Genomic DNA, 17,113 nt, shown 5'->3' on the forward strand with positions numbered 1-17,113 from the left:
TAAGTAATCCAGAAAATTAGTCCCTGTGACCACACACAGAACAAATTCTAAAATAAAAAAAAAATAAAGTAAAAATATCAAGGTGCCTTTAAGGTAATTCAGTTTACTGCCACCTACTGGTTACAATCCAGAAAATCTTTGCAACACTTGAAGATTAAAATGAAAATTAACATTTGAAAATATAATAAAAATATACCTGACATTTGGTTCCGTGTTTCCCCTGACAGTATGCTAAATCCTCTTATCAAAAAAAATCAGGGCTGAAGAATTGGCTTAGCAGTTAAGGCACTTGCTAGTGAAGCCTAAAGACTCAGGTTCGACTCCCCAGAACCTATGTAAGCCAGACACAAGGTCACACATGAGCACAAGGTCACAGGCACACAAGGTGGTGCCCTCATCTGGAGTTCGAGTGCAGTGGCTAGAGGCTCTGGCATGCCAATTCTCTCTTCCTCCCTTCCTGTCTTTCCCATAAAATAAATAAATAAATATAAAGGCACATCCAACAAGTAAAAAGAGAAATCACATTTTTCTGCTTATATGTAAGCACATTTTTCTCACAGTTATGACCAAACCTAAGGAGCAACCTCAGGGAGGAAGTATTTATTTTGGCTTGCAGTTCATGAGGATCCAGCCCATCATAGTGGGAGGGCATGGTGGAAGATGGCTGCTCGCATTGCATTCCTAATGAGGCAGCAGAGAGTGGTGAATATTAGTGCATCTTCTCTGTATTCAGTACAGGATCCCAACCCATAGAATGGTGCCACCCACACCTAAGACTGATCTCCCCACTTCAGTTGACCTAATCTAAAGCTTCCTCACAAACCTGCCCTGATTTGTTTTCATGGGGACTCTAAATCCCAACAAATTAACAGTCAAAACTTCCCATTATGATGCGTATTTTAGTAAATCAATATGTGTTAATTATTGACAACTAGAAGTACTTCATTTTCTAAAGTCTAAGGAAAGTAAGAAACCTACGAAAATTATGTTTCTATTCTTGTGTAAACTAAAAGGCCTAGATTACCTAAATAGGCCATTGTAAACTGTCTTTTTTTATTCTCCTATATACATAAAATGTTTTACGTTACAGACATTTCCTCAGTTATATTATATTTAGAATTGTGGACTGTGATGGGTAATAAATGACTTCAGAGTGGACCCGTAGCTATAATATTTTATCACTAGATGATATATTATTTTGCAAGGAAGAGAAAGAACTTTCTAAGTTCCATCCATATAGCTGTCTGTCAAAAGAAGTCTCAAATACATTAAGCTGAATCTCTGTCATGAAGTATCAATATTAGCATAGTGCTCCTCTATAAGACTGTGAGCCCCCCCCCCCCATACAGGCAATTAAGGATCTGCTTTGAATGGCTCCTGAGAAATACACACTGCAGGTTTGACATGCCCTGCCCAGCCACACTCCCTTGGGAAAAAAAAAAAAACACCTGTTCACAGGTCAGCTGGCCCAGATTCAGCACGCAGACTCTATGGGAGTAACAGGGCTAGCCAGAAATTTGTTTGATCTGGACCTCATTGTTAAAAAGTATTTAGCAAACAGAATTGATCTCTGGGATAATTGTCCTGTAGGTTCTTATCAATTAATGGGACAGATGGAGTGAAGGAAGGAAAGGGGAAGACCATTAAGACTATAGTCAAATGGACCTGAGAAACACTAACCCTATAAAATGTACACATTTCGAAGATTTCCAATTTGCATTGGCATATGATTACTTGATTACTTTCTATAGTCCAAAATCCCTTTGATTATGTATAACCAATATTTCTTCAGGTTACTTGACAATATAAATGCTCTTCACCACTCTTTTATATCCTTCTTCCTTTCTCTTTCCCCCTTACCACCAAATAACAATTCATACAAAATTTATTGCCCCATAACCTCCTGAAATTCTAAGGGCATAAATGGATTAATTTAGCCACTCAAAGACCTTACTTTTACACCTGGCACAAGCAACGTAGAAACGCCAAAGAAGAATTGCCCCACCATCCCGGGCCCTCAGCAATAGTGGACAGGGTGAACTCCATTGATGGAATAGTTTTACTTTCTGTTTTCAAGTCAGAGAACTTTACTTCAGTCTTTGTGGGCCCTTGATATTTATGTGCTATTAAGTTAAAACTGAATGCACAGTGGCATCCAAGTCACTGGACTACCACCAAAGAAGGTGCTTTCTTCACACTTGTGAGCATAATATATTAGTAGAGGGCAGTTATCCACAGTAGAACAGCCTTTGAAACAGACAGACGCTCATAAGCCCTGGAAAATCCTGGCACTCTTTATATCAGACAAGTGAAAGAACATAGTGCCGTTTCCACTTACTGGACTATCGGTATTTCCATGGAGATGGGGAGAAATCTTGCCAAGTAACGCAGGTCGCGGTATGTCTCTGTTGCAGGGCACGGAGAGTGTGAAGCGGGCAGGTGCCGGTGCTTCAGCGGCTGGGAAGGGGATCGGTGCCAGTGCCCGTCGGCGTCAGCCCAGCTCTGCGTCAATTCCAAGGGCCAGGTGTGCAGCGGTAGAGGCACGTGCGTGTGTGGCCGGTGTCAGTGCACCGACCCCAGGAGCCTCGGCCGGTTGTGTGAGCACTGCCCCACGTGTCACGCGGCCTGCAGCGACAACTGGTATGATCCTGCCTCCGGCTTATGCAAAGCAGTCCTTCCGGGCTGCTGCTTTGCTTTAAAAAAAAAAAAAAGAAAGAAAGAAAGAAAAGAAAAGAAATGAAATGAAATGAAAAACTGAACGGGGAAATTTAAGAATTAGTATGCTAAGTTACAATCTTTGTCTAGTAACAAGCTAAATGATAACCCAGATATTCAGTACCTTACCTTCCTTTTTTTTTTTTTTTTAATTTATTTATTTGAGAGCGACAGACACAGAGAGAAAGACAGATAGAGGGAGAGAGAGAGAGAATGGGCGCGCCAGGGCTTCCAGCCTCTGCAAACGAACTCCAGACGCGTGCGCCCCCTTGTGCATCTGGCTAACGTGGGACCTGGGGAACCGAGCCTCGAACCGGGGTCCTTAGGCTTCACAGGCAAGCGCTTAACCGCTAAGCCATCTCTCCAACCCTTACCTTCCTTTTTTTGAAATGATTTTCTGAAAATAAGGGCTGACTACCTTAACCAGAACTACTAGTTATTTGCGATATAGGGCAAGTTATTGAAATTCTCTGGTTTTGTTTGAACATAAGGCTAATAATAATAATAATAATAATAATGCCTTGCTATAGCTTGTGAATAAGTTAAATGATTTTTGTAAAATAATAAATAAAACCACCTTTGTATTTAGGGCACGGCAATCTGACTAAATGTTAGCTATTGTGGGTATTCTACTGTTTACATTTCATTATAAAGAGTCACAATTATTTTGAGTCACTCACATGATGCATAAGTGAAAGATGATATGTTATGTGAAGGTGACATTATTATTTTTATTAATAATATTTTCTAATAAAAATTTGAGACTTGCTCAAAGATCATCAATACCTGACCTCCAATTTGACTTGTTCAAGGTTTTAAAACCTGTATTTTTCTCAGATCAGGAACTCAAGTTAGGACTTTTAGACTTATGCTTAGAAAATTACTTAACTGAAAAATGGAATATTTCAACATGATGCTAGTTTATTGAGTGGAGGTGGGTTGGTTGGTGTTTTGTTCTGTTTGGTAGTAGAGAATGCACATGCCTTGCACATGCCAGGAAAGTGTTCTACCAAGCAACATCTCCAGCTTATTTTACCTTTTGCATTTTGAGACAAGGTCTGCCTAAGTTGCTCAACATGGTCTGAACTCACTCTGTAGCCCAGGCAGTCCTTGAATTTGCAATCTTCCTGTCTCTGCCTATTTATTAGCTGGGATTAGGCTTGGGTCATCTTTCCCTATGGATAGGGCTGTTTCCAATAGACTTAGTCAAAATTTGAAATGTCTTTTTACTATTGTTTAGGCATTTGATTTCTCATGGGAAAATTTTATAGCCTGTCATCTTTTTAAGAAAATAATTATTTCAAATTTCCCTCCCAGGAATTGCATACAATGCCTTCATCCTCACAATCTGTCTCAAGCTATACTTGATCAGTGTAAAACCACGTGTCCTCTCAAGGAACAGCATCGTGTGGACCAAACACCAGGTAAGCCAGCGCTTCCTTTCTGAGGCTGACGGTACTGATTCGTGTATACCATTTAGTGTTTGTGATTCACTTTTTGAAAATCTCTCAAAGAGGGCTGGAGGGATGGCCTAGCGGTTAAGGCTCTTGCCTGTGGAGCCTAAGGACCTGGTTCGATTCTCCAGGTCCCATGTAAGCCAGATGCATATGAGGGCACATGCATCTGGAGTTCATTTACAGTGGCTGGAGGTCCTGGTATGCCCATTCTCTCACCCCCACACCCGTCTGTCTCTAATAAATAAATAAAAATCAAATCTTTAAAAAGCATTAGCTATTATGGGTATTCTACTGTTTACATTTCATTATAAAGAGTCACAATTATTTTGAGTCACTCACATGATGCATAAGTGAAAGATGATATGTTATGTGAAGGTGACATTATTATTTTTATTAATAATATTTTCTAATAAAAATTTGAGACTTGCTCAAAGATCATCAATACCTGACCTCCAATTTGGGTGGTGTACCTGAGTTGTTAGATTTCCCAGCTCATCATCACAGTTCGATTTCTGTGCTATGTGCCTCTATGGAGGGGCATCCAAATGAAATAGATATACGGAGGCTCTCCAAGAGCCAAATGATATCACTTACCCATGATGATTTTTTTTTTTTTTTAACTAAGAAGGGAAAGGACTGTGGAGCCATGATTTTCCTTTACAACCCACACTGGTTTCCAGTTCTGACCTTCATCATAGTGAACCAACCTTTACTCTCACGGTTCAGGTTAAGCCACAAGAATCTATACGGCAGTCACCTGCTTTTGCAGTGTGCATACCTCCAAGACAGCCATTCCTGGCCTTCCCAGTACTTCTCATCCCTGTGCAGCTTAGGGGTGAATGGTTATGCCAATGGGGTACAAGGAAAGAGGTGAGTGACATGTAGACCGAAGATGTGAGCTTGAAGCATTTCAGAAATATGAACCTTCCTTTAAAGTTACACTAAGTTCCAGTTTCCTCATCAGTCAACTGAAAAGAATACTTTCAACCCCAAAGGATTATATGACATTGAATGAGCCAGGGAACATGGAAAAAATATCTGAAGAAAGAGCTGACATAAACAGAAAAAGAAGAAAAAACATGTGACATTGATGTTCAAAAATTTTATTTGTAGCCAGGTGTGATGGTGCACACCTTTAATCCCAGCACTCAGGAGGCCGAGGTAGGAGGATTACTGTGAGATGGAGGCCACCCTGAGACTACATAGTGAATTCCAGGTCAGCCTGAGCTAGAGTGAGACCCTACCTTGAAGTACAAACAAAAAGTTTATTTGTGTGTATGCATGAGTGTTGGTGTGTGTGTGTGTGTGTGTGTGTGTGTGTGTGTGTGTGAGCATTGTATGCATGTGAATGTGGAGGTCAGAGCACAGCTTTGGGTACTGTTCCTTATGCATGCTCCACCTTCATTTTTGTTTTTCACACAGAGTCCCTCACTATCCAGGAACTGGTTCGGTAGACTAGACTGGGTGGCCAACAAGCCCTAGGTATCTACCACCCTCAGTCTACCCCTAGGGCTAAAATTACAAGAGCGCACATGGCCACACCCAGATTTTTCAGAAAACAATTTCTCAAAAACCGTTGTCAACAAAAGTTCACTAGAACCCCCAAAACCAGAGGCTTGCTTTGCACTAGTCTTGTAAAATCATCCACCAAATGAAAGGTGAAATCCGATCTTCATTTTCCTGGTTTCTGCTATTTCAAGGCCCTTCCCCAACCTAAAAGAACATGCCCATCTCTTAGAATGTGAAGAAGAACCGTCCTGCACAGATCAGTGTTCCTGTCCCCTTTGCATCCACAGCGAGCTCAGCCCACAGGGAACTTAGTTCAGATAAAAGCCCCCTGTGCTGCAGCACATCGCCCAGGGAGCCAAGTGCCTCTCTAATAAATCGACCCCCACAATCACCATGTCATTTGTTAGGCTAAGTAAACACTACTCTGACTTGAGTGTTGTTACAAACAGTATTCTCTTTAAGCTCCTCAGGAGAAGGCCTAGCCTGACCTCAACTAAGAAAAGCATGGGCCGGGGGAAATGTTTGACCATCCATAACACTGTGTTAAAATGCTTGCAGATTTGAGCCCTCCAAAGGTCCTTTGTCCTAGCTTCTTAGCGGTATTTCTGAGCTGTCTCAATAGCTAGAGGGCTCCCCTCCCCTTAACAACTATTATGCAAAGAGGCAAAGGGCACTTGTTAGGCACCTCTATTATCTATCCACTCAATCACACTTACAGGGTCTCCTCTCAGTCCCTCTGGCTAGGCTCCCACCAAGCAAACAGCCAGAAGTGGGATCAAGCCACATGCCCCCTCTGAGGAGAGGATCGGCCTTTGCTGATTGAGTAGATGAAGTCAGCCAAGGGACATGACACTCTGTCAGGGGAAAAGGCATTTAGGACTATTAACCTGAAAGTAGAAGGCTGTGGAAGATCATTAGCATCACTTTAGAACAACATTTTGTATTCTCTTTGAAATCTTTGACAGTGGAAGTGTTAAGGTGGTATCTGAGGTTTCCATTGTGCCTTTGGCCTTCTGAATATCTCTTATCATGATCAACAACAACAACAAAAAACTGGGCTATTAAGTCTTCCTGGTTGGAGAGGACCTCTTTACCCCGTTCTTGAACTCTTGCCTTATTCAAGAGGCATGCTGGACCATCACTGGAATTTCAGACCCAAATCAGCCATGATTGATGGTCTACCTATCTCAGCCTTGCAAAGGTCCTCTTCCTAGAGGCCTTCTCAGGGGCAACTTCCACATGAAGATAAGCTTCCCAAAGTCTGCAGAATGGGTGGAGGAACACATGCCTCTCTCATGCAGGAAGTGATTTTATGAATTTGGGCAGCTGGTGAGTTCAGCGCATAACCACTATTATGCAACTCTGTTCTGCTAAGCTTCGGGTAATACCCCTGGCAACAGCGGAGCCTGCAGATCTTCCAGTGAGCATTCTGCCAGAGGTCTGGTGCGAAGACAGAGATCCCACATGCTGCTGGTCCTCTCACGGAATTTCTTTCTCCAGCTAGTGATTCTTTGTTCTTGGAAGAACACATCATGAACTTTTGGAGGCAAACAAAACTAGATTAAGTTAACAAACAAGTAACAAGTCAATTAACAAAAAGCAAGGCAACAAATCTGGGTTGTCCCAGAATGGACACTCCTATTTCCTGGAGAAGCTATGTGCAATAATAATGAAATCTTATCCTGGGGTTTCAGAGGAAATATTTATTCATGTATTAGAGTGTCACTGACTTTAGCTTCTGCAAATGTTTATTTTCCATTACTGCTGTGCCCCAGATGAGGAGACGGCATAACACAAGAAATACACGCCAATGCCCAGGGCTGCTAAATATTTTTTTAAACCATGTTCCACTTGGTGCTAAGCAGTATGCATCATAAAGCCTGCCCCTCTCCCTGTCATGAATTAAGTTACATTTGGGTTAGACACTTGAACATATGCCAGCTAACACAGTTATGAAGTCAAACTGCAATACATAATATTGTGAAATACTATGGCTGGATATTCTGCAGCTTTCTATGGGTTATTTTCTGCTGAAAATACTTGATAATAAATGTGTAATGAATATTAGAGAATTTGCTGTCTTGACTCAATAGTCATAGCAGTCCCCTGTTTCAAATGCAGTTTGGGGATTGGGAGATGGGTTAGTGGGTGAAGTGCTTTCTGCTGAGTTCAGAGCCCAGGTAAAAGGCAGGCATGGTGACACACACCTGAAATCCCAGTGCTGCTGGAAAGATGGACACAAACGGATCCCTGGGGCTTACTGACTGCTAGTCCAGTCAAATCAGTGAGCTGTAAGTTCTGGGAGAGACTCACTCTCAAAAAGAAAAGTAAGGGCTGGAGAAATGGCTTAGCAGTTAAGTGCTTGCCTGTGAAGCCTAAGGACCCCTGTTCGAGGCTCGGTTCCCCAGGACCCACGTTAGCCAGATGCACAAGGGGGCGCACATGTCTGGAGTTCGTTCGCAGTGGCTGGAGGCCCTGGTGCACCCATTCTCTCTCTCTCTCTCTCTCTGTCTCTTTCTCTGTTTGTCACTCTCAAATAAATAAATAAAAATAACCAAAAATTTTTTTAAAAAAGAAGTAAGATGAAGAGCAAATGAGGAGCAAATGACCTGATGTCAATCTCTGGTTTCCACACACATGCACAGGCACCTGTACACACCATTGTGCTCACACACATACAAACATGCATACGCATGCATGCATCACACACACATACATGTGCCAAAAAGTAAAAAGAATATATAGACCTGTAAACATAGCAGATCCTTTGCATTGAATATCATGTATTTACTTGATAGATTCTTTTGTTTTACTCACTCTGTTTTCATCCCTTGATGTGTTTGCTTCCTTGCAGAATGTTTACCTGGCCCAAGCTATTTGAGAATATTTTTCATTATCTTCATAGTTACATTTTTGATTGGGCTGCTTAAAGTCCTTATCATTAGACAGGTGATCCTACAATGGAACAGTAATAAAATTAAGTCCTCATCAGATTACAGAGTGTCTGCCTCAAAAAAGGTCAGTGATTGATAAAAGCGCATGAGCAGCAATATGTTGTAGTTTAATGATGATATTGAAGACATTAACTAATAATAATTTATCTTCTCCATCAAGGATAAACTGATTCTGCAAAGCGTTTGCACGAGAGCAGTAACCTACCGACGTGAGAAGCCTGAAGAAATCAAACTGGATATCAGCAAATTCAATGCTCATGAGACTTTTAGATGCAACTTCTAGAAACAAGATAAACACTTACTCTGTGGAAAACTGGATTTTTAAAAATAGTTGCTCCTAAAATGTGTAGTTTTAAAAGTCACAGGAGGAGACAAGTCAATGAAAATCCTGCCCGTTCCTGGTCATATGCTTCTCCTTGCGACTCGTCGTCACGTGACTCACCTAGCTGCTGACTTTTTCAGAGAACAATGTGTCTTACTACTGTGGAGACTAGTGTTGTGTAGCACTTTACTGTAATATATAACTTATTTAGACCAGCATAGAATGTAGATCATCTGAAGAGCACTGAAAACACTTTACAGGTACCTGCGCTTCCCAGACAGACGCGATCCTCTGAGACAGGTGGGCATCGCACCCTGTCACTACCAGGGTTCAGTCACCCTGCACAGAACCTACATGTGAAAAGTTGATCTGGAAGTCACATTATAAAGTTGCCAAACAAGTCATCAATTGGCACTCACCAGACCTGCACAACCAGCTGAGTAAGTGGTTTGTGCTCCACTTCTTTAGGTGAGGGCAGAGAAAACCTGAAGCCTAAGGAATACTGTTTTTGAAAACGTGTACTTTTGATGCATGTGTGTTTCTTGTTTCCTTCTTTTTACAAAATGGACACTAATACTAACATTCTATCTATCCTTTTTCGCATTTATATTTAGTTTTTCTCCCTTCTGGACTAAGTTTGTATAGTTGTCACAGATGACTGGATTAAATAAGTGCTAAGTTACTACTGCCATAAAGACCTATATAATTCAATGTCACTTTATTTAATGCTGGTTTTAAAAGCTGAATGTTAATAAGGGAAACTGTAAAGTACTAGCTAAGCCCGAACAGCTTCTTTGTTTGAAGATGTTGTTTTCTGTTTTCTTACCTGTTAAACTGGATGGATTGTTTTACTGTTTCACTGGTCTAATCTCTTAGTGAGATCCACAAAATATTTAGAAATGCTGCCTCAAAGAAAGTACCCTTTTCTTACCACATTTTCTTTTTTTGCTGTTGTTTGTTTGTTTTATACTCCAAGTAGATATCAACTTTTTGTTTTCAAATGAATGGCTTCATTACTTTTGCATGTAGCTGAAGACATTCTCTTAACCATTCCAACCCTATTCACCAGAAATAATAAAAGTAGAATATGGGAGGATAGTAGGGTGGACATAAGCTAATCCCCACTCTTTGTTAGGAAACAAGGCTCAGGCAGTTAATGGGTCAGTGAGAGTGGCAGTAGAAGAAAGGAACCGCCATGCAATGGCCACTCCACCACATCATGCTACCTCTTGATCTTTAAAACATCCAACTGGCAAATATTTTTAAAGATGATTTACCCAAGTCTTAAGCCTATTTGCATGAGAAGACTCTGAAGCAAAGTAGAAAAGGGTAATTCCAGCAGAAGTGTATATAGTTGGCTTCTGATCTCTCCCATGCATCACTTTTACAAAGAGACTGCAGGAGGGCAGACAGGTGGCCCTCCACAAGGTAGCCTGTATGCCCAGCATTCCCCACGGTTGTACACTGTTCTACCTGACGCAGATGGAGGCAGACCCAGGCAGTCTAACATCCAGCTGGCCTGCGTGCAGTACAGCCTTTGACCTGTGGTAAGCGAGAAATTGATTTAAAGTAGTATCTCTCAATTAATCTCCCAGAGTTACTGCCTTCTGGCACCTGAAAGTTCTAGATATCTGTCTTTCGATGAAGGCTAAGTTCCTCTTTATTCCACCCTTAAGAGTGTTGAGAAACCTATTAGCTGTTCTACAGCCCCAAACCACAGCAACTCACTTGGCAGTCCTCGGCAGCCAGCAGTGAGGATGCCAGCCTGAACTGCATGTCTCCCCAAGCAAGAGACAGAAGTCATTGACAGATTCAGGACGTTGGCATATTCATATTGTGTAAGAAAACTTAAGTGATGAAGGTAGTATAAAAATTGTATTTTGTTGCCTGTCAGATATAGCATCCTTTTTTATAAATAAATAAATAAGTGGATGGATGACAACTGCCCCAAAGGAAAAAGTAAAAGATACCTATTAATTAAAATGCCCACAATTATTAGTGAGTATTTCAATGAAGATGAACAATAGACTAATTTCCACATGGAATGAGTGGAAGGGTGTAATTAAATGAAATCTTTAGATGGTAAGGATTCATATTCTTTAGATTCTCATTAGTTTGCACTAACTCTAAAAATGACTGAGGCTGTTACCGCAGAAAGGAAGAAACTTCCTTGTAGGCAACTCAGTGCTGGGTGATAATATGTACTTATGCCTGGAATGTCTTATGATTTTTATCTTTTTTTTAACTTAAAGAGCTAATTCTTAAAGATTTTAGGGCTTATATTTTACTTGAATAATTAATGTTCTTCTGTATAATAGTTTGTGATAATTAATATTTGATTAGTTGGAATTAATCAAAAGGGGAAACAGGGTATCTGTAGATTGAATAATTTATGCACAAAGAGCCTATTTTCAAGTGCTATGACCACAGGAGCCTTTTGAGATTCACTGATGTTAAATGCAACTAATTATAATCGGTAACAAAATTAAGAATTGAGTACCCTTTTGTAAGGCGACAATTTTTGTGCCCTAAAACATGTAATTATTAAGAAATGTGTTGTAATACACTACAAAATTACTGTATGCAGTTAACATCTTCTCCGACAGCCTTACACTGTAGTGTACATGTATTTAAAAACATTTGATATGCTTCAGAGTTTTTCTACTATTTATTAATTCACAGAGATTCTCTGGAAGTCTTAAAACTCCACTAAAAATCTTATTTTGTCCCAAATGTCCAACTTATCTTAGATTTATCAAAATAACAACAAAAATAGCTAGATATCTCTGACGGCAAGTTTTTCACAATTCAAAAATTTAAACTGTGATGCAACAGATGAAATACTTCACCAAAGAATAAATCTGAAGTATTTTAAAACTTAATCTCTATTTAAAGATATTCTAATGTTTATCCATAGTCACCCATGAGACACTGAAATACTTTATGATATAGACTATGAATTTTTTTTTCCAATGGAATTATATTTCTTCTGGTATCTCATAGAATAGATAGACTGAATGGTTTTTTCTTCCTTTCCTGACTTTTTTACTTCCCAAGAGGTATCCACAAGCTTCAAGCCATAACTTTAAAAAAATAACAAAATTTAATGATGTGTTTAAGTTCCTTGTTTTCAAAGATCTTGTAGAGTCTAAGATACATTCGAACAAAGAAAGACCCATTTGAAACTAAGAATTTAAAATTTTTTACAACTCAACTGCTTTACATATATATGTTTCCATAAAATTAGCAAGTGAGATGCAGCTTCTTAGAAGTTCCCTCACGTATGTGCTAAATTCTCTCTTGTTTACTCCCAGCACTTAATTGATGATTACCCTAATCAATATTGGCCATAAGAACTTCATTTCATACAGCACAAACCATCACAAAGACCACAGAATGAGTTTTCTTTAAAAATTTTCCCATTTTTCTTCTATAATTCCTCCATGACAAACTAGTCACACATAATTGATTACGCATACCCTCATGTATGACTCATTCATTGTAGGACACACAATTTTCCAACTTAGCATCTCGAAAATTTTCATGTCTCTTCAAATTGTTACCATCATAGGTGCAGTGTCTTAAACTGTACTTGAATAAAATACTACACTAATTCAACTTAATTAAACATTCATGGGCACAGATTATTTCTCATCTTATGAATGTTTGTAAGTTCTTTTATGATACATGTGAAGTCAATTTTCAGTGCAACTGAATAGCATATCACTTAATGTGGAGCTCAGCCGGCTGAGGGGAGGCTCAGATTGTACATACCTGTAAGCTTCAGAACTCTCTCAGGCTCCTTGCTATGTTTTATGCTAGTGGTGATGATTTCAGCAAATATAAATGATGAAAATGGGTATTACAGTTCTCACAGTTTTGTTAACAATTTTTTTTTTAGGTTTTCTGTTCCTTTTTGGGATCCTTTTTTATGATCATCTCACTTTTAAACAAAATTAACTGGAAAAATATTATATGAAATAATCCTAGCTAGATTTCAAAGCATCTTGTATGTGTTATATCAATGGCAAGAGAATAATGTGAAATAACCGGACTTGTGGAAAATAGATATTCTCTCTGGTCCTTCAGCTCTCTTATTTTTCCTTTTCCTTTCTGTTCTTTGAAGTTTTTCTTGGCTCTAATAAATTTTCCCTGAAGCCTAAGTAATGACTATTGTGAAACTGCCTTTTAAAATTATTTTTAATTATGTGAAACAATTGTTCAGCTCTCTGGGCAGCTTTTAAGAAAATACCTGAGTAATAACACTATTCTTGTATCTACCTGAAACACCTTCCTGCATATAATTCATCCTGGTAAGCTAACTCTTTCAATCAGGTTTCTCTTCTCTACAACCGATTCAATGAAATTTGCTAACAAATTTACACACACACACACACACACACACACACACACACACATATTTAAAACCACTGCAATCATAAAGGATGGAAAACTCTTGATTTGCTAAAGATCTTTTACTCACTTTACACTATCCTACAGAGGAATGTGATTTTGATAAATCTACACATTGATAAATATGGTACATAGATTTTATTAAAAATATTGAGTAAAGTATTTTATTTCTAAATTATAAGTATAAATTTGCACATATTAATATAGAAGTTCCTTTTTGTATATTTAACATACCTTTAAAACTATTTTACATATACTATCTACTTTATTAAGGATTTTAAACCTTTACAAAAATAATTAGAAATGTTTTTAATTATCAATAACATAATCTTATTTTGTTTCACTTAACATATACTTCCCTTTGTAAAAAAAGAAATTTAATATAGAATATATTTTTAAATTAAAGTATTTGGATATGAAATAACTCTAAGGAAAACAAATTCTTACAGAACATACTTTGTATTACTTCTGGCTTTGGATTATACATAAGGTAAAATTGCCTTAAATAATACAGAAATTGAGACTATGACAGTTTCACATAACATACTATGAACTTGTTCATACAATTCTGATTGACTACTAATTTCTGTTTTATGTATTTATTAAAGAGCTGACACTGTGGATTGTTGTGAGATGTTTATTTTTCTAACAGAGCTTATGACAGTTATGACAAGGCATTTAATTAATGTATCATTTTGTGTAAATGTAGGTGTTAATATGAAATTCTATGTTTTAAAATAAAAATGTAAAGATCTAAGAACACACAGAGTCCTTCTTGTTTCATGTACTTCCTGGCCCTCAAATCTGCCACTCAACAACACTGTCACTGAGCAGAATTGTTAAAATCTATAGTGTCTATTGGAAGAAATGGAGGCCACTCTAATTGTCCCTGTCCTTTTTAATGTTTAATAGTGGGAACAGAATGTCCCAATACTAAAGAATTAGAAAACTAGCTAAATGTTAAAGCAAGCATTTTATATGTTCATGATACTTCTGCCATTAAATATGGAAGAAATTTGATACCAACATCACGTTTATAGACTTCATTTATACATGCTAGAGAGTCACAATTAAACAATTGAAATGTATTAAATTCTTAGATATTGTAGTTTTCCTTTATTTAACCTAGGGGAGAGAATAAAACCAAAAAGCAGAAGACACTTTGAGCAGTAAAGACAGAGATTCTGTCTTTGAGGAACTCTGAGTAATTTGAAGAGCATTTATAATATTCCTTTAGGTAGAAGACATACACGAGATGTCAGAGAGAAAATACCAGAAGGTCAGTGTCAGGGGCAGTGGACACAGCTATGTTGGGCTGTGACCCTCCAGATTCAGAGTCCTGGTTCGTTGTCACTCTTGTCTGACCTCAATCTTCCCCTCCTCTTTAGTGTAAGAGTTTCCATTGAGACTGAAATACCTGGACCCCTTTGAAGCTAAAAGTGAGGCAGAAGGGAAACTGATATTTGCAACTTTTGTCTCACTTTCTCTTTTTTTTTTTTTTTTGGTTGCATGGCACAACTGGAGAAACAGTCTTCATCCAGGAAACCCCAAGCTGAGCTAACACAGCTCCCTCCACTTTTACCGAGTAAAAATGCTACCTCAAAACTGACCAATATTAGGTAAACAGTCTTAGCTATACCACTGCATTTTACACTGTAGTAATCCACTCCACTGATGATGTCTGTGTGTAATTGTCTCACTTACTCTTCAGTGACACAAATACAACTTTCCTTAATTGTTAAAATAAGAAAAAGGTGTTAGCCAGGTGTGTTAGCACACGCCTTTAATCCCGGCACTTGTGGAGCCGAGGTAGGAAGAACACAGTGAATTCAAGGCCACCCTGAAACTACGTAGTGAATTCCAGGTCAGCCTGGGCTAGAATGAGACCCTATCTTGAAAAAAAAAAGGAAAAAAGGAGTTAGAGGTTAAGAATCTACATGTACCCCATAAATCGCAAAGGCAGTTTCACACATCTACTTTTCCTTCTGTAAGTGACAACCATATGCACTTTGAGAATAATTATGCAAGTTCAACTGCCAGAAGCAAACCTCTGTTCCCATGCCCTTCACATATGCATTAAGTAAAGTTGACCTGCTAATACATGTGCGCAAACCCTACACAGAAGAAAGGAATAAGACTTTAACAATGACAAGTGAGATGCTGTATGTGTTCAGATGCCAGAATTAGGAGTTGGAGAATAAAGCCCAGGAAGGATAGCATAGGCCTAAGAAGCAATATGAATATTTGGACTGGAGAGATGGCCTAGTGGTAAAGGTGTTTGCCTGTGAAGCCTAAGGAACCAGGTTCAATTCCCTAGTACTCACATAAGCCAGAGGCACAAGGTGGCATGTGCGTCTGGGGTTCACTTGCAGTGGCCAGAGGCCCTGGTATGCCTCCATTCTCCTTTCTCTCTCTCTCAAAATAAAATAAATTAATAACAAGATGAACACTGAAATGTTGGAAATGTGAGATAAATACTGTAGCCTACAGGTCCTAGCTTATGAAGTGCTTGAGGTCCAGCCTGTGCTGACATGTTGTTTTCTACAAAAGAATAAACTCTGAAGGGGTTTGAATATTTAAAAATATGTGAGGTATGTAAGGCATGACGTGTGTGTCATGTGATGCGTGTATGTGAGGGCAGGCGTGTGGGTGCTCTGACGTGTGTGGAGGTCACGGGCCAACTTTCAGGGCAGTGCTTGCCTTCCATCCCATTGGAAACTGTGTCTCTTCTCTCAGGTTTCTGAAGTCCTGACCCCATCTCCCATCTCAGTGTAGTTAGCTAGGACTAAGAAAGGCTGCCAAGGCTTTTGGCATGTTATGTAAGATCTGGGGATCTAACTTAGGAAGTCAAGCTTGATTGACAGGCGTTTTATTACTGAGCCATCTCTCTAGCCCAACCTTGAAGTTTTTACGAAGAAAAGAGGTTTTACTGAATATAAGGTTTTAATGGGCATGTACTTGAATAAATTAAACTTTCTAAATGTTAACTTTACATTCTCAATAAAATAAATGTTATTTAGTGTTGCTATGGAGTTAATACTATTAAACTCAAATACTATGTACCCTAGATGCAAAAAAATATGCAAAAGTAGAAAACTCAAATCCTAACCTCACAGTGACAACAGTGATGCAAATACTACAGGTGACAGACACACCGCACAGACACAAAGTATCAAATACTTGTCCCTGTCAAGCCTTAGAACTTTTCAATAGGTGAATCGTATTCTACTCATTAATTGCCAGGATCATCTCCATATTCGTTGAGAAATGAATGAACAACGTGTGAAACCACATATCAAGCCTTGGCAACAATTTTCCAATTCAACAAGAGAGAACTGACTAATGTGTTGCTTTTCAATGGAAAAGGCTTGTCCATTTCTGATGAAGAAGAAAAGAAGCCAATGTAGAGAGAAATGTTTATGTTGGGAAGGTTTCAGTAAATCTAAGGAACCAATGGAGATTGGAGATATTCTAGACTGTAACAGAGAAGGGTCAGTAAAGTAAGCCTGAAGTCTTTCCAGAAAGAACTTAAGGAACTAGCAGAGGTACAAAGGGAGGGACTATTGGCTGTTGGCAAGAGGGAATTTTCAGGGAACTTGGGAACTGGCTGGACATAGGTGATAAAGAAAGGAGTTAGTCAAAGAAGATTCTAATGCCAGCTGCAAAGTCACTACTGGCGACTATCCAAACTGGACAAGACTCCCAGTCTGGTCTCACAAACCACATTGTTCTTGCCAACCCTT

At 39.0% G+C, this 17,113-nt stretch overlaps 1 protein-coding gene across 2 annotated transcripts in view; it reads left to right on the forward strand.

The window, feature by feature from the left end:
* The window catches only part of Itgb8 (integrin subunit beta 8), a 99,429-nt gene extending 86,029 nt beyond the window's left edge, over nucleotides 1-13,400 (forward strand). The window contains exons 11-14 of one of the 2 annotated variants that reach the window (XM_004652825.2): nucleotides 2,415-2,640; nucleotides 4,033-4,139; nucleotides 8,536-8,699; nucleotides 8,796-13,400. In XM_004652825.2, coding sequence (XP_004652882.2) covers nucleotides 2,415-2,640; nucleotides 4,033-4,139; nucleotides 8,536-8,699; nucleotides 8,796-8,918 — 620 coding nt within the window. In that variant the 3' untranslated portion in view covers nucleotides 8,919-13,400. The remainder of the gene's footprint in view (nucleotides 1-2,414; nucleotides 2,641-4,032; nucleotides 4,140-8,535; nucleotides 8,700-8,795) is intronic. The other variant, XM_045135872.1, reaches the window with a different exon arrangement.
* Nucleotides 13,401-17,113: the final 3,713 nt, after the last annotated feature.

Source organism: Jaculus jaculus, chromosome 16 (assembly GCF_020740685.1).
Source record: "Jaculus jaculus isolate mJacJac1 chromosome 16, mJacJac1.mat.Y.cur, whole genome shotgun sequence".
Classification (NCBI taxonomy): domain Eukaryota; kingdom Metazoa; phylum Chordata; class Mammalia; order Rodentia; family Dipodidae; genus Jaculus; species Jaculus jaculus.